We start from the raw sequence: 22,191 nt of genomic DNA, 5'->3' as shown, positions 1-22,191 counted from the left end.
GAAGGATGCATATAATTGAACGGTCAATATTGCATCATCTTAAATGAGATCCAACGATTCCTAATACGGCCACGTGGATCAAGGTAAATGTAAATTGGCGTGGCTAAATATCACATATAGCCACGCTATATGGAGCGTGTCTATAGGATATCCAATGAACGGCTCACAACATTACATGTGGACGGTGAAGGATGGATATAATTTAACGGTCAATATTGCATCATCTTAAATGAGATCCAATGATTCCTAATTTGGTCACGTGGATCAAGGTAATTGGAAATTGGCGTGGCTAAAAATCACATATAGCAACGCTCTATGGGGCGTGTCTATAGGATATCCAATGACCGACTCACAACGTTACCTGTGGATGGTATTCAACGGTTCCTAATACATCCACGTGGATGAAGGTAAGTGAAATTGGCGTGGCTAAAACATAACATATGACCACGTTAAACCTATATGCCGTGTCTATCGGATAACCAATGGCTACGCCGAAAAGCAATTTACGTGTCTAAAGTGAACCAAATAGCCACGCCTAAAATCAATTTGCGTGTCTATAGTAAATAAAATAGCCACGCCAAAAGCAATTTACGTGTCTATAGTGAACCAAATAGCCACGCCAAAACAATAAATCGTGTGTCTATAGAGTACCAGTACTTAAGTTTTTGGGACACTAAATAGCAACGCCTATATGGCTCTGGTGTGTCTATTTCATTCAGAAATAGACACGCATGGCAGGCGTGGCTATAAGCTACCTAAAACCACGTCATTTTACCTAAAACCACGCAAGCAGAAGCCACGCCAAGTCCAAACCAAAGTGGCGTGTCAGAACCCCTATGAACACGCCAATCTGGCGTGGCAAAAGGGTTTATTTGTACTAGTGAATGATTTTATCCTTTTCACTAAATAAATAATATCTTTTTCCCCTGATATCCGATTGACGCGTTTGAGTAGTCCACTCCGTAAAAAATTTCGAAATCTATCTAATCATGCTAGTGTCGTCTCCTGCAGCTTACTATTTGATCAGTTTTCATAATAAAAAATCATATTTAGTTAGACAATTCATTAATGGATAAACTGTCTCTTGACTGGTTTAATAACATTGACAAGCTTAAGAGTCATTACAATTACACTTACCTTGTATGATGCAAACCTAAATTAGTTTTTCTTAATGTCTCATTGTTTTACTTGATGAATGTAAAAATCGATGTTGTAATATGAATCTCAAATATAATGCACAGAAGCACAAACATAGTTAACTAGACGACTCTTTGTTTAAATGGTGCAAGTGACCAACTCTGGTCTATTTATCTAACTTCCTTTTTTTTTTGTAGGTAGTTTCATTTGCATGACTCGATATAAAAATTTGTATAATTCACATTTTCTCTCCCATGATGCTGTTCGACCTTTATTTTCGTGTTTTCAGTATTTTTGTTTCTGAAATACGGATGTTTGCCCCCTTCTGATGTCAATACCAACGACTTGAATTCAAATGTTCATGTCAGTACACCAACATACTTTAAATAAATATAAAAAACTAAAGAGTTATCCGAAATTCACATTAATCAATATGAAAATAATTAAGAAATTTTTACAATATCCAAGTATTTTGTTGTCTAAAAATAAATAAATGCAATTATGTTATGGAATCATTTGGCAGCATTTTGCGTATGATGAACAAACAACAAGGGTGTAAAACATGCAGGCATAGCACAATTGAGCCAACGAAGTCACCTGTTTAGTGTGTTGTATGTTTTGTTGTGATGTACAGGAGATTAAAGCGTGCCGTGATGTGTTGTGTTGTGCCGGAAAAATAGACGTGTTACGTCGTGCTGTGTTGGGTTGAGCATATTTATTTTCTGTTTTTTATAGTAAATATTTTTCAAATATCTAGGTATTTATGAGTTGTTATAAAAAAAAGTCGATATAACGATGATCAGATGTCAATGATTGCCTATAATAACAAGTTATTAATAGACTAGGGTCGAAAAGAATGACCGGAAGAAAAAAATCTATTAGCTATTCATCAAAGTTTCATTTGATTCAATGACCAGAACTAAACGAAGATATATAGATCGAGGATGTAGAACAAAAATTCATTTATTTGCATCAATCTTTTGATGGGTGTTAAGAATTACTCAAACTATAACTCAACAGAAAATTAGAAATTTAGTTTCTGCTCATCAAAATAGGGGCATGGAAAAGAGAGATTTTCGTCGTTTGTAGATCTCTCGAGTAAATGCAGTAATTTTTCATTATGAAATATATACACAAGATGTGATGTATTTTATAGTGTTTTATGCATATTATGGCGTGCTTTTTTAACATGCCGTATTGTGCTGTTCCACGTGGTTGCCCATGCCACCAATCGAGTTGTGCTACTGTTCCGTTTAATCTAGCCCAGCACAACTCACAAAACTAATATGCCGGGATAATTAGCTTCTTTATGGTCTATCATTCTTTCTAATACATAATCTTCATTCTGCTCTGGATTGTGATCTCCATGAGCAAATGCCCTGTCATTATAAACTCACCTGTTGTGCTGGGCTTGCTCAAATTTTAACGTACTGGGTTGGGTTGTGCTCGTTTTGGCACGGATCAGTTTTCATTTCTAATAAACATTCACATGAGAATGAAGCGCGCAGTTGAAATTTTTTCTTATTAGAACCAGTAAATACCATGTTGGATATTTTCAAAAAACCCTTGAGTTATAGGTATTTAGGTTGTTCCTGGGGTTCGAAATTTTCTGAACCAGTAAATACCATGTTGGATATTTTCAACAAACCCTTGAATTATATTACTAGTAAATATCCATGTTGGAAATTTTCTGTTCTAGGGTTTCTATTATCAGTTAGAAAAACTGAACAGAAATCTCGTTTCACCAATGGACGCATTGAAGGAAGAGACACGCCTGTTCACTCTGAAAAAATTCCTAAAGAGATGAAGAGTCATCTCCAAAGGGTGTGATTTCCTATTTAAATAGGAGACTTGTTTTCCATTCTATTAGGAGATATATACATTTATTGTATATAATGTATATATGGTTACATATTTGATTAGTTAGGAAAGAGATTAATTACGCATAGATTTGTTTTGTATCTCTCCCTATTTAGTCACAGGGAAACCATTTTGTAATCCAAGCTTTTCAATAAGAAAACTTCGATTAATATTCCCAACCTTGTCACTTCATGGCATCTGAGCCAGAATCGAAATAAACTTCAATTACTTATATTTTTCGAATTATACGGGTATGATGATTTTCCCGATGAAATTGATTGGTGATAATTGTCAACAAGATGAACCCGTTTTTGTTAATAACGCATTTATGAATACTGATGCAAATTCAGTTGGAAGATATCTTTCATCACAAGATCGAGTACCACTCGCTAATACTCTCAATGATGCACAGTGGGAACCTACTGTGAATATGCCTAATTCTTCTAATAAGGAGGGTTTGAAGGAAAACCTTTCTAGTAAATGGATACTTGATACAGGGGCTTCAAGGCATATGACAGGAAGTAAAGAATTGTTGTATGAAACATATCAAATAAGTTTTTCTTTCGTAAAACTTCCGAACGGTACATATACAATTGCTCCATGTGAAGGAACTGTGGCATTTGGAGATAATATGAGATTATATCATGTTTTATACGTTCCTGATCTTCAATGCAATTTGATTTCCTTAGCATTCTTAATTAAAGATATTAAATGTATTGTCACTTTGACTGATTAGTTGTGTGTGATACATGACCGCATTACGAGGACGCTGATTGGTGTGGGTGAGGAACGAGATGGGGTCTATATCTTCCACAGTGGAGCAAAGATTACTGTAAATCGAGTATCTGCTGGAGAAGATTATTGTTTGTGGCATAGACGTTTAGGTCACGCGTCTAATAAGGTTGCTTCTTTACTTCCGGGTATGAATAAAGTTGATTGCCGGAAATTTATTAACGAACCATGTGATATTTTCTTTAAAGCTAAACAAACTCGGACTACTTTTCCGGTCAGTGAATAAAGTGGATGACTTCTTCAATTTAGTTCATTGTGATGTATGGGGTCCTTATCGTACTCCATCTTATTGTGGTGCACATTATTTTCTTACCATTGTAGACGATTGCTTTCACCGTGTTTGGGTTTATTTGATGGCACATAAAACTGAGGTGGTGCAAAATTTTCGGAACTTTTGTGTTATGGAGAAGACACAATTTGTAGACAAGTTAAGAAGGTGCGCAGTGATAATGGTACATAATTTCTTCCATTAATTCCTTTCTTCATTGAACAGGGTATAGAATTTCAAACTTCATGTGTGGAAACACCACAGCTAAATGGGCGAGTTGAACGCAAACATCGTCATATATTGAACGTGGCGCGTGCTTTACGATTTCAATCCAAGTTGCCTCTTTGGTTTTTGGGTGAGTGTATTTTAAGTGTTGTTCATATTATTAATCGCACGCCTGCTCCCTTATTACTCAATGGGAGAACTCCATATGAATTGTTACATAAGAAGCCTCCTATTTATAATCATATTAGAGTATTTGGATGTTTGTGCTATGCTAGTCTTGTCCCTCGTGATCGTAATAAGTTTAATTCACGAAGTCGAAGATGTATTTTTGTTGGTTATCCTTGTGGAGAAAAGGGTTGGGGGTTATTTGATTTGGAAATGAAAAAAATTCTTTATATCATGTGATGTGGTTTTCTTTGAAAATAATTTTCCTTACGCTGATGTTTCTTCGGATGTTGTTTCTTCGAATGCTAATAATGATGAAGAATGCCAAGTTGAGTTGGAGCTCCCTACGAAACAGTCAGATTTCGTAGATAGGGGGAGTAACATATTACATTCGGATTTGCAGACAGTTTCAGATAGTATTCCTATGCCAGCAGTTAATTTAAAGAAACGGACAGATGGTACTCTTGTGATCGGTACACAGGAAATGTCAAACAGTTTTGTCTCATCAGATGTTAACAGTCAGAGTGTTCCAGGAGAGATAACTATAACTGGTGTTGGACAGGAAGTCAGCAGGTGTCCCGTGCAGTGTGTTCCAGACACTTCTGTGCAGATCTTGTCCAGTATTGATAGCAGTACTGCTCCAGGCAGTGATGTAGGTTATTCTAGTAGTGACAGAAGTCAAGTGAGCAACGATGTACAGATTTTGTCCAGTAGTGACAAGACTACTGCTCCAGGCAGTAATTCACGTGATATGTTTCATAGCGACAGAAGTCGAACAGTCACAGGAAGTGACAAAAGTCGAACAGTCACTGGATCATCTTTAGTTTTAAGAGAAAGTGATGATTTTGTCTCCTCTGGGTTCCAACAGAATACGACATCTGTTAGGGAAAGAATTGGTTATACTTCTGATGCAGCTTTATCACCTGCTAAGGAAAATGATGCTACCGTTGATAGTTCTGAGAAGGCAGTTCGACGAAGTGTTCGGAATCGGGTACCTAATACTCAGTTAAAAGATTATATATGTAACACTATCAAAGCAATAGACCCCGCCTCCTCCACTCCTCACTCGTCAACGTCCTCAGGTATGCTTTATCCCATAAATAATTATGTGGCTTATGCAAATTTTTCTGCTAATCATACTTATTTTTTGGCGGCGATTACTACTCTTAAAGAACCTACGAGTTATGCTGAAGTTGTTCGTCTTCTCATTTGGCGTGTAGGTATGTCTAAGGAGATTAGTGCTCTTGATAAAAATGGCATGTATCTATTACGGATCTTCCCCCAGGCAAGAAGGCTATTGGTTTTTAATGGGTTTACAAAATTAAATATAATTTTGATGGTACTATCGAGCGATATAAAGCTCGCTTGGTTATCCTTGGTAATAGACAAGTGGAAGGTGTGGATTATCATGAAACGTTTGCTCCCGTAGCTAAAATGGTTTCAGTTAGAACATTTTTAGCAGTCGCAGTTGCTCGTGATTGGGAGTTACATCAAATGGATGTTCACAATGCTTTTCTACATGGGGATCTTGAAGAGGAAGTATATATGCAACTTCCTCCAGGATATTCGACTAATTCTCCTGGTAAAGTGAGTCGCCTCCATAAATCTATGTATGGTCTTCGTCAAGCTCCTCGTAATTGGTTTGCTAAGCTTGCAGGTGCTCTTAAGACTTTTGGATTTGTACAATCTTATGCTGATTATTCTTTATTTACCCTGCGACGAGGTGAGAATTCTATTAACGTACTTGTTTATGTGGATGATTTAATTATTGCTGGGAACAATTCCGCTGCTATTACTGCTTTTAAAGCATACTTATGTCGTTTCTTTCATATGAAAGATCTGGGCCATCTCAAGTATTTTCTTGGTATTGAAATGTCTCGAGGAACTGATGGTATGTTTTTATCTCAACGGAAATACACCTTAGATATTTTGTCTGAGACTGGACTTCTTGGAGCCAAACCAGCTTCTTCACCCATTGATCAACATCATCGTTTAGCTCTAGATGATGGACCTCTGTATTCTGATTCATCCCAGTATCGTCGGCTTATTGGACGTTTGATATATTTGACCATAACTCGTCTTGAATTGTGTTACTCGGTGCATGTTTTGGCTCAATTTATACAGTCTTCTCGGGTGTCTCACTGGGAAGCTGCTATTTGAGTTCTTCGTTATCTAAAGGGTCATCCGGGTCAAGGGATTGTTTTACACAAGGATAGTGCTCTTCAGCTTACTGCTTATTGTGACTCTGATTGGGCCTCATGCCCTCTTACTCGTCGTTCACTTACTGGTTACTTTATTTTTTTGGGAGGCTCACATATATCTTGGAAGACAAAGAAGCAACATACCGTATCTCGTTCTTCTGCTGAGGCCGAGTACTATTCCATGGCTCATACTTGTAGTGAACTCACATGGCTAAAGGCATTGTTGAAATCTCTAGGTGTTTTTCATTCTCATCCTATGCGTCTATATTGTGATGGTCAATCCGCGCTTCATATTGCTGCTAATCATGTTTTTCATGAGCGCACCAAGCATATTGAGATTGATTGTCATTATGTACGCGATCAAGTTCAGTCCGGAGATGTTATTACTTCTCATGTTCGCACAACCGCCCAGCTTGCAGACATTTTCACCAAAGCTCTTGGATGTCCTCAGTTTGAGCTACTTCTTCGCAAGTTGGGCATTCGTGATCTCCATGCTCCAACTTGAGATGGAGTATTAGGAGATATATACAGTTATTGTATATAATGTATATATGGTTACATATTTGATTAGTTAGGAAAGAAATTAATTACGCGTAGATTTGTTTTATGTCTCTCCCTATTTAGTCACAGGGAAACCATTTTGTAATCCAAGCTTTTCAATAAGAAAACTTGTTAATATTCTCAACCTTGTCGCTCACATTCAAATAACATCTCAACTCTCTCTGTTTTCTTTCTTACAAGCATCATCAGAAACAAAACCAGTGTGTTCTTGGTTGGATCAAGGTCGTACAAGCTTTGAATCCAACACTGTTGTGGGTCTTCAAGTATCCTGACGGCGATATTCATTGACCTGTTTGTACTCGCCAATTCAATTGAGAAAGGGTCGAATAATTTTCGAAAAGAATCTGTCATTAGAGCCTTGAACCCTAATACAATATTCTTTTCTTCATCCTGTTTTACTGTCAATTTTCCTACCAGAAATCCATGAAAAATCCCAATTCATTTAACAAGGCAAACAACAAACAATACAGGAACCAAGGAAAAACTCACTAAACAAATGTTCCCTTGTATTCAAAATACAAACTAGACCAAAGCAGCAAGGAACCTGTGTAGGAACTTGGAGACTTTCAGTACTGGTCTAACATCACGCTCTCCTGGGAAGATATAATAGAACTACTTATTGACCCAGTTTATAATTTTATTTATTGTTTAAATGGCAGAGTTGTCTTAATTGAACCTATCATTATCCTTTTCTAAATGGTTTCACCCACTATTTTGTTTAAAAAGAAAACATAAAAATCCTGATACCAGTCTATCTTTGTTTTCTACAAAGTCTCCCTGGGCGATTTTCTAATCAACGTGACGACTGATCTCAAACATTGTGCACAAAAAGACAAGCACAGTTGACGACTCTTCATTAGAATGGTGCAAGTGCTAAAAACCTCGACCTATTTATAGGTATAATTACCTAACCTTTTTTTTTTTTTTCTAAAAGAAGGTTCATTTGCATGATTCGAAGTAATAGTTTCAATGATTCACATTCACTCATCTCCGATGATTTTCTTTATATTCGTGTTTTTTTTTCTTCATTTATTAATTTTTATTGGATAGAGAATATTACATCAACTAGTTGTAAGTTTAACAACTTAAGTTCCAGCGACGCAATTCTAATATTAATTGAACAAGTGGTCGTGTTAACCTATCAGCGAACCTCATGGATAACCTAAAAAAGGAAGCCAAAGCAGATGGGGATGACATTGTGTCACTTTTAATGTTAGTACTAACAACTTGAAATACGTTCATGTCAACTGGCAATGCCGATAAATCAAATTCCGGAAACTAAAATATATTAATGAATTAACGTAAAAATTTAAAATCTGATCTATCTCTGGAAAAAAAAAAAAAACAAAGAACACAAATTACAAGAAGATATACTTCGTTAAAATATATGGAAATGCTAAACGTATGCTAATGCAAATCATCCTTGAGTTCTAAGACCAGCTCCATCTTCAAATCTATTTTCATCTCCCACAAATCTCTTCCAAAACCAATGTTCTCTCCAAAACTTGGCCATCTGCTCAATCGGTATGCCTTTAGTTTCCGGTAAGAAGCAATACACAAACACTGTCATGACAAATACCCAACCACCAAAGAAGAAGAATATCCAAGCTTTCAGATAACAAAGCATTGTCAAAAATATCTGAGCAATGATGATAGTGAAAAACATGCCAACTGAAACAACAATTGTCTGTCCAGCTGCTCGAATCTCTAACGGGAAGATTTCACTTGGGACTAACCAGGCTAAAGGACCCCATGACAACGAATAACCACAGACGTAACTGCAAACGAAAAGCAATACCAGTCCAGCGTATCCTTTGCTCATTAATGCAGTATGATCACCAAGTTTATATGCCATGACTCCTCCAATTATCATTTGGGATATGAACATTTGAATGCCTCCAACTATGAACAGCTTTCTTCTTCCAACTTTATCGACTATAAACATCGATACTAGGTGAATACTGTTGCTATTACACTAATTAGTGCGGCGGAGAGTAAAGCTGCACTTGTTCCGAAACCGATTGTTATGAACAACAGTGGGGCATAGAATGCAACGACATTTATTCCTGTAACTTGTTGGAAGAATGGGATTACAATCGCCATAACGAGCTGAGGTCGATATCTATTCCCAAAAATTCTGCAACAACTCCGGTTTCCAGTTTTAGAGGCAGACTTAGCTTTGACAAAATCATCCAGCTCTGCCTGAACATCAGCAGTTCCTCTTACTTTTTGCAACACCATCTTTGCTTTGTTAATATCATTCCCACGTTTAATCAAACTATTTGGTGTGTCGGGGAGGAAAATGGATCCAATTGTGAAGATTAATGCTGGAACTGCAGCCATGGCAAGTGAAATTCGCCAACCATAATTACCTTTAATCTTTTGGGTTCCAAAGTTTACGAAATTAGCCAATAAAACTCTAGGTTGGTACATAACTGGAAACCGTTGTTAATTGCTCCTCGGTATTTAGCCGGTGCCATCTCTGAGAGATACAAAGGGACTGACTGCAAAAAAAAAAAAAAAAAAGTGCAAATTAAGATATTTATACCATGCATCTATATGCCTCGTGCATGCCCACAATCGGGTAAGGCTGCAATAATTACCTGGTTAGCATATGCGACACCTATACCTAGCCAAGCACGACCCGTTATAAGCATGGTAAGATTTTGAGAGGCGGCACAAAAAACTGCTCCCGTGAGATAAAAGGCACCGCCAGAGACAATTGAGCATTTGCGACCACCAACTCTTGTGATGAATGAGACGGGCCAACAAGCAAAAAGACCAAATAAGTATAGAACTGATGTGAATGCAGTCAATTGCTGACTGTCAAATTTGCAGTAGTTGCTGATGTTTTTATCTTGTAGCATCCTTTTATACACATCTGGGAAGAACTTCATCAGGAACGGCGCCATTGATGATACTCCACCTGAATCCCATAATTAATCCCAATGCAATGAGTTTGTGATCCAACAATAATAAATTTAAAAGCACTTCGACAGATCTTCATCGGAGTTTATGATTCAACTGATAATTCTTATTGAGAAGCATAAAAATAAGAAGAAAAAAAATGGAACTAAAACAAAAGTGTATATAGCAAACCTGAAATTCCGATATCATAACCAAAGAGAATCCCACCAAGACCAGCCATCATACACGAAAGGATCACAAATACTGTTACCCTCCCATTGTATTGTCTTTCTGCATTACCGCTCTCTACAATTCCCCCATCCATGACTGTATATATTCCTTCTAAGGATCCTGCTGAGACTGTAGAGAGAGATGTAGGTTTAAGTGATGATTTAACAAGGAAGAAGCAAGTGAATATGTATATCTAAATTTAAGTTAAATTAAGAAATAAATCAAAGTGCTAAATTAAAAGCAACTTCAGTGTTAACTTAAGAGAATATTATTATTTTCCTATTTTAGAATGCAATGAAATATGGGAAAAAAAATTAATGTAACATACTAACATTCTAGAATGCTGTGAAATATGGAAAATATGGTACAAGGGTCTTTCTCCTTAGCTCCGTCGGTTGCTGCGTGTGTGTGACAGGAGGACGGATGATTCGGTTTAAACCGTACGTGTGTCTCTGACAATAGGTCGACGGTTTCCCCGAAATGGCTCACGGAGCGGCAAATTTATGAAAAGTCAAGATTTTAAGGGTTTGACTAGTCAACTTGTTGGTTTAGCGACCCAAATACATTAAATCACCGTGAGCACTGTTAGGTTGCTCCACGGGATTAGAAAATGAAAATATGGTTAAACAAAGTCAAAAATGAAAATTTAATGATTTCAACAAAATATAATTTACATGAATCAAACTCTAAATCAATCAAAAAAACAAAAATCTAAAATTTTCTTACATATGAAACCTCACTTCACAAATCCATACTACTAAATCAATACTAACAATCTTATGGAGTTCTGAGTTCCTCCCCATCTTCAATTTTCACATCCCCCACAAATCTCTTCCAAAACCAATGTTCTCTCCAAACCCTCACCATCTGTTCAATCGGTATGCCTTTAGTTTCCGGCAAGAAGAAATACACGAACACTGTCATTATAAATACCCAACCACCAAAGAAGAAGAATATCCCAGCTTTCAGATGACAGAGCATTGTCAAAAATGTCTGAGCAATAATGAAAGTGAATATCATACCAGTTGAAACAACAATTGTCTGTCCAGCTGATCGTATCTCTAATGGAAATATTTCACTAGGTACTAACCAACCTAAAGGACCCCATGACCATGAATACCCGCAGACGTAAACGCATATGAAAACCAGGACGAAATACGCGTATGATTTGGTCATTAGCGCAGTATGATCACCGAGTTTGTTTGCCATAACGCTTCCGACAATTATCTGAGACATGAACATTTGAATGCCTCCGACTATGAATAACGCTCTTCGTCCAAATCTATCCACTATAAACATTGATACAATTGTGAAGGTTGTTGCAATGACACCGATTAGTACTGATGATAGAAGCGCTGCACTTGTTCCAAACCCAATCGTTATGAATAAAAGTGGCGCGTAAAATGCAATCACATTAATTCCGGTCACCTGTTGAAAGAATGGGATTGCAACCGCCATAACGAGCTGAGGCCGATATCTCTTTTCAAAAATTATGAATTGACTCTGGTTTGTTGTTTTGGAGACAGAACTAGCTTCAATAAGATCATCAAGCTCGGCTTGAACATCATCTGTTCCTCTTACTTTTTGCAACACTATCTTTGCCTTCTTAAAATCACTCCCGCGTTGAATCAGACTGTTCGGTGTTTCGGGGAGGAAAATGGATCCAATTGTGAAAATTAAAGCTGGAAATGCAGCCATGGCTAGTGAAAGTCGCCAACCATAATTACCTTTGATCTTTTCAGTTCCATAATTAATAAGATTAGCAGATAAAACTCCTAGGTTGGTACTTAATTGAAACCCGTTGTTGATTGCACCTCGGTATTTAGCCGGTGCCATTTCCGATAGATATAACGGAACTGACTGCGACAAATGCAAGAAAATAACTAAGCATCTGTAAATTCACTCGAAGTATATACTCTGATCTCATAGTGTATTATTGGGCTAGTAATGCAAGAATTACCTGGTTTGCAAATCCAACACCAATTCCGAGCAAAATACGACCTATTATAAGCATTTCAATGTTGACAGCAGCACCACCAAAAACTGATCCGATGACAAAAGCGGCTCCTCCGACAATAATCGAGGGCTTACGGCCATAAATTCTGGTGACATATGATGCAAAGAAACAAGCTATGAGACTAGCAAGGTATAGAGATGAAGTGAATGCAGTCAAGAGCTGACTGTCAAATTTGCAGTAGTTGCTGATGTTTTTATCTTCTATCATTCTTCTATACACCTTTGGGAAGAACTTCATTAGAAATGGTGGCATTGATGTTACTCCACCTGAAATTCCATTACCAAATCGTAAAATTAAATGTCTAATAATTGAATTTACCATTGATCATGTCAATATAATGGTACTGAGTTATGCAAATTAGATAATTATGCAAATTATTATAGAATAAACTCTGAGAAAGTATCATTTTTTAGAGGACAGAAAGAGTACTCTTCTGGAAAAAACTATCAAACTTTCTGGATCATAATCAAAAGTTATCACGAAAAATACTTGAAAATCACTTGTAATTTCTTTGCAATACAAAAAATATCAAGAAACGAAAAAACTGACATAAGAAATTACCTGAAATTCCGATATCATAACCAAAGAGAACTCCACCAAGGCCAGCCACCATACATGAAAGGATTACAAATAGTGTTACTCTCCCATTGTATTGTTTGCTTACATCCCCACTCTCTACAAATCCCCCTGCCATGATTGAATTCCTTCGGAGTTCAGAGAGCTATGGAGAGTTTGAGACTGAGAGAAAGAGAAAAGTTCAATGTGATGATTTAAGAATGAGGAAGAAGAAGAAGTATGTTAATATATATGCATATTAGTTTCAAACTACAATGTGAAATGAGAAACTAAAATATTAATGGTGTGACAAATGAATCAAAGTGTGAAGCAACCATCATATAAATATTGGAGGACATTAATTATTTTAGCAATTTTTGGATTGTAATGAGATATTCTCTCCTTCAATTATCACCTAATTTAAGGGGGATATTTTCATAAAATCAACCACATGCATTTACAATTTTTCTATTATATGCATGGTTTGTTGAATTATTGTATTGTTAATGGATTTAATTATGGTAAGATTTTATCCAACCATTTAATACAAGGGACATGTCCAACTAATGCCCTGGAACCCAACCCCATGCCAACTTGATGTTGATCCTATTCTTTGTCATTCAGTTCAATAAAAAATGACTTCACCAACTAACTAGAGGTGTTGTTATTTGACTAAGTTTCTAAACTCGAAACATTCAGGATTTCATTTATTTTTATTTTGATCATTTTCGAAACGTTTGATTTCAGAGGGATTAATCTAATTCATCTGGTGTAAGCCATCAATGGAATATAATTGTTATTAAATCGCAATACACCGAATAGAACGGTAAAATTTACAAACATATCACTTAATGAAACCCCCAAACTATTCTCCGACAAGAATGCGTATTTATGGAGCTTATTGCTTTCTTATGAGACCCAATTTTTCTAAAACAGTTCATCATTATTGTCTATTACGATTCATACAGTTTTAGGGTATTATAGGTGGCAGTCTATCGTTGGAGGTTTTTAAACATCTTTAAGAAAAAAAATTCTACCTAACTCACTAATTAATATACAGTAGTATCTTTTACAATTGTTCGGTGTTGAATGTAAATAGTGTTCTTGCTCATTAGTCATACATAAACATGCAACTGTGTGTGAATATTACCTGCAAGTCTGATTAGTTGATGTCACCCATTATTAATGTGTGATTAGAGAGCCAACCTTGAAATAGATAATAAAAATAACTGGTAGTTGACTTGGGCTATCCATCTCTATCCAAAATCATATATAGCATATGGAGAGTAATCTAACAAATTGGACCCAAACGGATAATACTATCGAATAAGATCAGGTTAGGAATGCACATTACATATATATAGTAATACAACCGCAACTTAAGCCAGCAGCAGACACTTGCATGTGCATTATAGTTCACCTAAAATTAGAAATTAGACTAGTTGAGTTTGTGAAAGAGTCAGACATATAGGCTGCTACAAAAACATATGTACGATAGAAAAAATACAAAACTTATCTTTTAGGGAGGGTATATGTCAACATGTAATGCCAAAAAGGTCAGTTCTGCTAGGCTCCTTGATGTAGGGGTCATGTTTATTTTTAAGTTTTAACACAAGTTGGCAACTGGTTTTGGTATTCTCAAATTTTGTTTCCAAACGTAGTTTCTAAATATTTTAATTTTAGAAATCCAAAGGTCGCTTCAGAAAGTATGTCGAAACCCCCTCTAAATATGTATGAGTGGTTACACATTCATGAACTAAGTTTACTTTCGATTTTCATGTCAAGCTTCCTTTCCTATATATAAACCACTTTTCCATTCAATGTATCCTGAAAATAATGAGAGATTGAATGAATCGAACATACGAGTAAAATTAAACTTCAATATAGGGAAGTTGAGATGATGGAGTCAACTGTAAGCTATGTTTTACTTCTCATTCCTGACTGGACTAAACATCAGTCGTTGGTCTGCCTGCGCATATATAGATGGTGGAATAGTGGAGTTAAGCATTACAGGGGCGGAGCCAGCCCATTGCATGGGTGTGCACATGCACTCCTGCCCAGTGATGTAGTTTTGAAAGTGGTAGTAAAGTTCGTTAAACTCGGATTGTGTAAAGGTTTGATTTAAGAACTAAGAATAAAAATACTAAAAATATATTCACAAGGTTGTCACGAATATCGAGAGGTACTGAGACTTAAGATTTCACCAGTAATCACATTCAATTGGTTCATATAATGACTCATAACAATTCTAGCTCTTTTGTTGACTCTTTTCTTTGCCAAAAGTAGATTTTATAAACATTAGATGTAAATCACAAGCATGACGCATCAAAAGTTCCTAAAACCCAGCATGCGACATCAAACAAAATCACAACTAATCAAGAAAAATCATAAATCGATTAAAACAAGTGCAAAAGTCATAAAGAATCAATTATAGTTACCAAGTGATTGTGAAATAGGGATTCCTCCATCATCCCAGTGTTGGGTTTAGCTCCTCATGTCAAAAACACGCTCAAAATATTTAATCAAGGTTCAAATAGGTGTTTTTATTGAAGAAGTGAATCTGTAACAGATATAATTGTTACAGAATCCACCGTTACGGAAGCTGCCCATACAAATAAATTCTAACAGGAATAGTTGTTGCAAATCTGTTACAAAGGTATTGGATTTGAAAGATTAGGTAACGGTTTATTTCTAAGTTGCGAAGTGTTCTACGACGTTGTTCTTCAGCAGAAAACGTTGTAAACCACTCTATGACGTTGTTCTTTAGCAGCACAAACGTCTTCTCTGCAACTCTTGATTTTCACCTCTGCAGCTTCACCAAGCCCTCAGATCGGTCCCCCAAAGTCTCGACTCCCTTCTATGAACTCCCAGAAACTTATATATAGCCAACAGAGCGATTTAATCTCCCCAAAACTTCTCGAAATCTCTTCTTTTCTTTTCTTGGCAGTTACGGCAATAATCTCTTCCCAAAATTGTTTCACGCGTCTCTGAGCTTTCCAACTTATTTCGAACTCTTCCTTAGATAGATATGTATCTTTGGGAAGAGTTTCTTGCCTTTAGTCTTCCTAGAATTCCAAAAATAAGTCATACAGAGACCCGTGCAAAACCTGACTTCTATTTCTTTTACCGGCTATTCTAGCCAATTTGGGTTCAAACAAAAGACTTCACCAGGCCTGTTGAGGCCTAAGGAGTAAACCCAATCAATTTCAGCCATTGAATCACTCTGGAAATCGATCGAATTCAATCCCTAACTCTGCCAGTTGCATGCATATTTTTCCCGCCAAAAACTATAAAACTTGATTCATCTCTTGCGGATTGTCTAGCCAATTCTGGGCAAAAATAAGACCATTACCAGCCCTGTTTAGCCAAGAGGAACAAACTCATTTTATTTCAGACATTGAATCTCCCTAGAACACCTTCAATTTTTCAACCCTAATTTTGTTCTTATTTTCCCTCCAAAATTCAAATTTCAAATGAAGAAGATGACCTCCCCTTATCCAAAGTGAGAGTCCGTATAATAATTTTCTCCAACGAGCGCAAAAACCACTTTTTTAGCCAATTTCGCCGCAAAAGCTTATTTCTCCAAAAATACCTACAGGAACATAAAAAGCCATAATAAATATAAAATCGAGCACTAATAATATATATAATTGAGATTATATAAAACAAAAAAATGTGCCTATCACCCAGCTGACTCCAAATCCCATTTTAAACCCTTTAAGGACTTTCCTTTTATAAATAAGTCTAATTCCACATCTTTGCACCTCCTAAAATATTTGTTTGTACCCCTTTCCATGACTCTTGGCTCCGCACCTTAAGCAATAGAGATGGTTAATAATTGATACGAAACATATACTTTTTTATGGATGACTCTACTAATACTATGCATTAGACATCCAAGATGCCAAGTTGGTATGGCAAGAAATTTTGAAAAGTTAGTCACCAGGGAAATGTTTCTTGGTGAAATTCTGGAGACTTAGTTTCTAATCCAAACATATTTCTTTTCTTTTTCTTGTTGAATACAATTATGTATGTACAGAAGGGACCTAATGAATAAGTTAACATGAAAATACACACATTTACCCTGCAAGGAATGGACGATCAACGATGCAACATTGATATTAAAAAACATATATAGTTTGTCAAAAGTTAGATAAAACACTTTTTTTTTTGATCAAATGCCATAAATATGAAATATCAGTTTAACCGGCGCCAGTAACTCTGCCCGTACTGCACTATACTGGAAGGAGTCGCACTCACAAGTCACACGCAAGATGTCAAGATAAAAAAAAACACTCAATTTTTATCGTAAAACTCTAAAAACGGGACAGTTATTAGTGTCCAGATATGGGACAATAAATATGGACTCTTGGTCAATTGTCTGTTCAGCCCGTTACCAATCACAACTTTAAAATCATTTCCCCTCTTAACCATTAAGATTGCACCACCTCATGTTCCATATTTGAACAAGGACTGTTGTCCTGGCCGAAGGAGGGTCCATTTTTATCCTGGAATGCTAGGTGTGGTAGGCAACGCTGGCGTTGACTGTACAGTTGCCTCCACTCCCACACTCAAGCCCAATACAGCCAGTGGAGGTGGAGGTGATATTTTTTTTGCACCCAATACAAACAAACAGTTTACTAAACCCGATGGAGCCACAAACCATCTCAAATCGTAGTCATTTCCCGGCTGGGTTGCCAACTAAAGTTATTGAACAAAGCAAAATAACTATCGGTCGGCAATTGAAATCGGTAGGATCGGATATTTGGATGTGTTTCTTCCTTCGACACTTTGTGGCGTGGTGAAGAATCATAATTCAAATAGTGGGGTTATTAAAAGGGAGTTTGGATAACAGAGATAGAAATTTTTCAGAAGCATAAATAAGTTTTATAAATTATATAATTAATAAATATTTGCTACAAATATAAGTAACTTTCATATTGTGTGTGCCTAACCAAAATTCCTACTTCTTTATTTCTATAACCTGCAAAGTTACTCGTAAAGTATATCCAAACACACTAATAAAACGTTTAGATACCAGGAGCAAAAGTCAATAATAAAAGTTTTTTTTTAAGCTTTTTAAGAGTTATTTTAAACAGAAAATGTGTCATTTGTCGAAATATTTTTAAAACAAGGTTCTAATTGACAAGTAAAAATTAGTATGGGTGAAATGGACACCAAAAAAATCAAGCTTATTATAGGGGCGGCATGGTTTATTAGAGAGGCGGCAGTGTGATAGTAATGTCCCTCTAGTTGCTTAGGGGATGTCCAATAGGGGATGTAAATTGACTAGATTACCCTTTTTCCTTTAAATTTACTAATTTGTCCCTCCTTTTTAAATTGAAAAGACAGAATTTTCCTCCATCATATTTAAACCTAATTATGAATGAGAAGAATCAAAATCAGTTTTTTTTCTTTCATCTTCTCTGCTTCTCCATTGTAACCGTAAGCAGCACCTCCGTTAAAACAAATTCCGAAACTTCATCGTCTTCGATTAATCGGCGATTCGCAAAATTAATAATCGTTGATTGAAGTATACATTATAGATGATGAAGAAGCACAAAGTTGACGAAGATTGTAGAGATTCTAATTAAGCAAATGTTCCATTAGGTGAAGAACAACAATTTCAATTCCAAACCCCTCTACCGGAGAAATTAGTTGGAATGACTTACATGAGGTATGTTTTGCGAAACCCATTTAGGATTCCGTTTACTTTGTTCATTTTAATTTCATTTTCTATCAAAAATTAGGGTTTTAGGTGAAAAATCAAGTTTTCATATCCTGAGTTTTGGTTACTTACGGTTGAAATTAGTTCTTATTTGAACCGTAACTGAAGCTTTTGATGCTGGTACGTTTTGTAACAATTGAAAATTTTCTGAAATACCAATCGTATGTTCTTAGGTCTGAGAATATTTCTCAGTCACGGTTGGTGTTGAAACGGAATTACGAACCGTATGTTGCTCTGAATGTTTAAAAACTTTCCTACGGTTCCTATTTGTATGTTAGTTACCAACCGTATATTAGGTACGGTACATAATATGTTCAACCGTAACTTACCCTGTCATTTTGGATATCTCCTTTGTATGGTACATAATTGTTGTTCATTTATCAACCGTAAGTTAGTTACGCCATGTGTTGATATTTACATGTTTAACCGTAAATTATCCTGTGTTTGAAAACCTAGTGTCAAGTAATGTTACGATTGATACCGATAAGAAACTTACCAACCGAATTTTTCTATGGTTCGTTATAGTTGTTCAGTTATACACCTTATCTTTGCTACGGTTTGTTACGATTGTAAAGTTACAAACCGATTGTTTTGGTCACAGTTTTTTGGTTTATTTGTTTATATTTTTTTTGTTCAACCCTTAGGATTTCATTCAAATTATTGCTTGTGTAGGAATCCTGATAGGGTGAAGAATAAGAGAGGGAATAACTTAACTCCGATTGATCATACACTCACCCCTCGCGGTAACAAGCATTTAGGGGTAGATCATAGATATGTCCCCAAGAATGCGAAGAAGAAGAATCAATTTGAGATTAGGCTTAGAGAACCATATGTAGGTAACTCTGGGGTTGAATTAGAAGGAGATGAGTCTAATTATCAAGAAATTGAAGAGATGGGAGTTGAAAAGAACCGTGAAGAAGGTGATGATGAAGAAGAGAAAGAAAATCCCGATGAATCTAGTGAAGAAGAAGAGGAAGAAGAAGGAAATAATGAAGAGGAGGGAGATGAAGTAAGTGATGAAGATGAGGAAGAGGAAGCAAATGATGAAGAGAGAGTACAAAACAAGGGGAAAGAAATTGTTGTAGCTACAACTCAAGCTCCAGCTAAACCAGTTAAAGAAAAGAAGTCGAGAAAGGAACCCGCACCAAAAGGGTTGCATATTCCTAAAGGAAAAGAGTTGTTGTTGCCACGAAAGAAGAATAAAATACCTTGGGGCAAGGCACCAGATAAGTCCTAAATCTTATTTGGTTATATCAATTCCTGGGCCGCAAAGGTCTGTGAGACTAAGGTATGTTTCTCTTAACACATTGTTATAATTTATTTCGATTTTTTTTTTGTATTTATGTATATTTCATTAATCTCAGTTTAACAAAATATGTTTGTATTTTTTTTAAGGATCATGCAAGGGAGAACAAATTTCTCAAGCGTCAAAGAACTAGTTATTGGCCATTAGGTGAAGAATGTGCTGATGTTCGTATTCTAGTTGTTAGTTCCGGATTAGGGCCTGGAGTTCTGAATACCCAATCGGAGTATGATAGTGTTGTGGTATCTGCCTTCAGGGAAAGATATTGGCCAGAAACCGATACGTTTCATCTCCCATTTGGAGAGATGACAATAATACCGGACGATGTGAAGCAAATTCTTGATTTGGAATTTGAAGGAAAATCTGTGTATGAAGGTTTCGATAACAACATGTCTTGGAATGATCTTTACATCCTTGTTGAAGAAACACTTCGGTGGGATAAAGACGAGATCGAGATGGAGTTTATGTTGGACGGTGTTATGACCCCTCGAAACCAAACGAGATTTCCTAGGTAAAGAAGATGTTGCTGAATAATTTGAAGACGAATTTTGGAGACACCCTCAAAAAGCAATTGGCATGTGAGGTGATAGATGAAACAAGATCTAGGCGTACAGCCACAGCGTATTTGTTGTATTATATTGGGCCCGTATTCATGCCCGATAACTCGGGAAATAGAGTGAATGTTCATTACCTACAATTGTTGAAGGATTTGAAGAAGACCGGAGAGTATTTGTGGGGCATCGCTACGCTTGCATATCTACTTGATAGTCTAAGAAAGGCCTCGAGGGTTGGAGCTACTGACATTGTTGGGAATGTTGCGCTTCTAATGGTAAGTTTGGTTACATTATATCATTTTTTATTTTATGATTGTTTGTTATATTTATATTTTGTAGTCATGTCCCGATTGCTTAAATTGTTTTATTTTTCTAGGCATGGGTGTATGACCACTTTCCGAGCCTGAGACCTTCTACTGAATGGGAAGAACATGATCACGGACTTACAGGAAAGAAGTTTATGTTCACTAGTCGACAAAAAAGGAACAAAGAAACGAGGCTCATTCAAGTGAGGCAGGAAAAATATGCTTTCATTATTGAAGATGTTATCTTTGACCCTTAGTTGAGGATTGAAAATGGATTTGATGCTCGTCATTTCACACAGACCGCAAGCTACAATGGACCGTTGTATCATTCCACGGGTTATGTTATGACCAATCCTCGTCGAACTCTACGCCAAATTGCTCATATTAAAGAAAAGGTCGTTAAGGAAAACTTCAAATTATCCAAGGATGGATCCGAGACAAAAGGCCCCACTATTGTACTCAACTACCGCCCAACTCCGACGATTGATGTTGGGAACAACCTCCATCAATAAAAATACCAACTCGAAGTGGGAGAGGAAACGGCTTGTAACAACATAAAGAAGCCGTTGATGATTACATAGATTGGTATTATCATTTTGGTCATCCACATGTGATTAATAATGATCCGGAGACCCATCCACTTATTCAAAAGGCAATAGAAAAAAGGAAGGCTGCCGAGGAGAGCAAAGAGACAAAGGGACTATTTGGTATGACTTGGAAGAAACTATATTTCATGTCGGTACGTAACTTTGTTATCCTTATGATTTGGAATTTAGTTCTAATTTATATTATGTATTATGGAATAATCTCTTAAGACTCTTTTCTATGTGTGAATAGAAAGAGCGAGGAAAAAGGTTGGCTAATAGTATAACTTCATGCATCCGTGCTAATGGTGTGATTGAAGCTCCTCAACAAAGGACCTTACAAGAGAAAATAAAGAACATGAATGATCCAACCAGGAAAGAATTGTACTAGGGGTTGGTCACGGAAGAACGATGCTTAAAGAGGGGCAGAAAATCCATTGGAGGTGCGAGTACTAGCCACAGTAAAACGTCATCTAGAAGCGAAGAGACGCCTTTGGAAGAGGATGTGCATGGTGTGGGTACTATCCAAAGAGGTGGTCACGGTGGTCGTAGTGGCGGTGGTCGTCGTGATGGTCCTCGCACTCGTGGTGGTGGTACCACCAACAAAATAGGTCGTGGTCGTCGTCCTTAATTATGGTTGTGTGACATTTGATAGCAGGACAACTTTTTCTTTCTTAGCTTTGTGTGGTTTGTTTTTAGTTTATGGATATTATCAAGAACTAATGGTTGTGTGGTTAGTTTTTAGCTTATGGATATTATCAAGAACATGTTATAAACTGTTTGGTTAGTTACTGATTG

The 22,191-nt window shown here is 36.6% G+C and overlaps 1 protein-coding gene and 1 pseudogene across 1 annotated transcript; both read right to left on the bottom strand.

Annotated features, from left to right (window-relative positions):
• Window positions 1-2,692: 2,692 nt before the first annotated feature.
• LOC113329676 lies at window positions 2,693-10,441 on the bottom strand (annotated as a pseudogene).
• A 446-nt stretch (window positions 10,442-10,887) lies between these two features.
• LOC113330193 (hexose carrier protein HEX6-like) lies at window positions 10,888-13,118 on the bottom strand. The gene is made up of 3 exons (XM_026577039.1): window positions 12,926-13,118; window positions 12,308-12,630; window positions 10,888-12,207 (listed from the first exon to the last, which is right to left on the bottom strand). Exons 1-3 carry the CDS (start codon window positions 13,056-13,058, stop codon window positions 11,125-11,127), a joined length of 1,539 nt encoding a protein of 512 aa, XP_026432824.1. The 5' UTR covers window positions 13,059-13,118; the 3' UTR covers window positions 10,888-11,124.
• Window positions 13,119-22,191: the final 9,073 nt, after the last annotated feature.

This window comes from Papaver somniferum, unplaced genomic scaffold (assembly GCF_003573695.1).
Source record: "Papaver somniferum cultivar HN1 unplaced genomic scaffold, ASM357369v1 unplaced-scaffold_117, whole genome shotgun sequence".
In the NCBI taxonomy this organism is placed as follows: Eukaryota; Viridiplantae; Streptophyta; class Magnoliopsida; order Ranunculales; family Papaveraceae; genus Papaver; species Papaver somniferum.
The sequence above is the reverse complement of the archived record's forward strand: the minus strand, read 5'-3'. Positions and strand labels throughout refer to the sequence as shown.

Coding starts and splice junctions, on each gene's coding strand:
- LOC113330193 (XM_026577039.1), bottom strand. CDS start 13,058: ATGGCAGGGGGATTTGTAGAGAGTGGGGATGTAAGCAAACAATACAAT. Junction 12,631..12,925: donor TTATGATATCGGAATTTCAG/GTAATTTCTTAT, acceptor ATGGAATTTCAG/GTGGAGTAACATCAATGCCA. Junction 12,208..12,307: donor GTGTTGGATTTGCAAACCAG/GTAATTCTTGCA, acceptor CATTTGTCGCAG/TCAGTTCCGTTATATCTATC.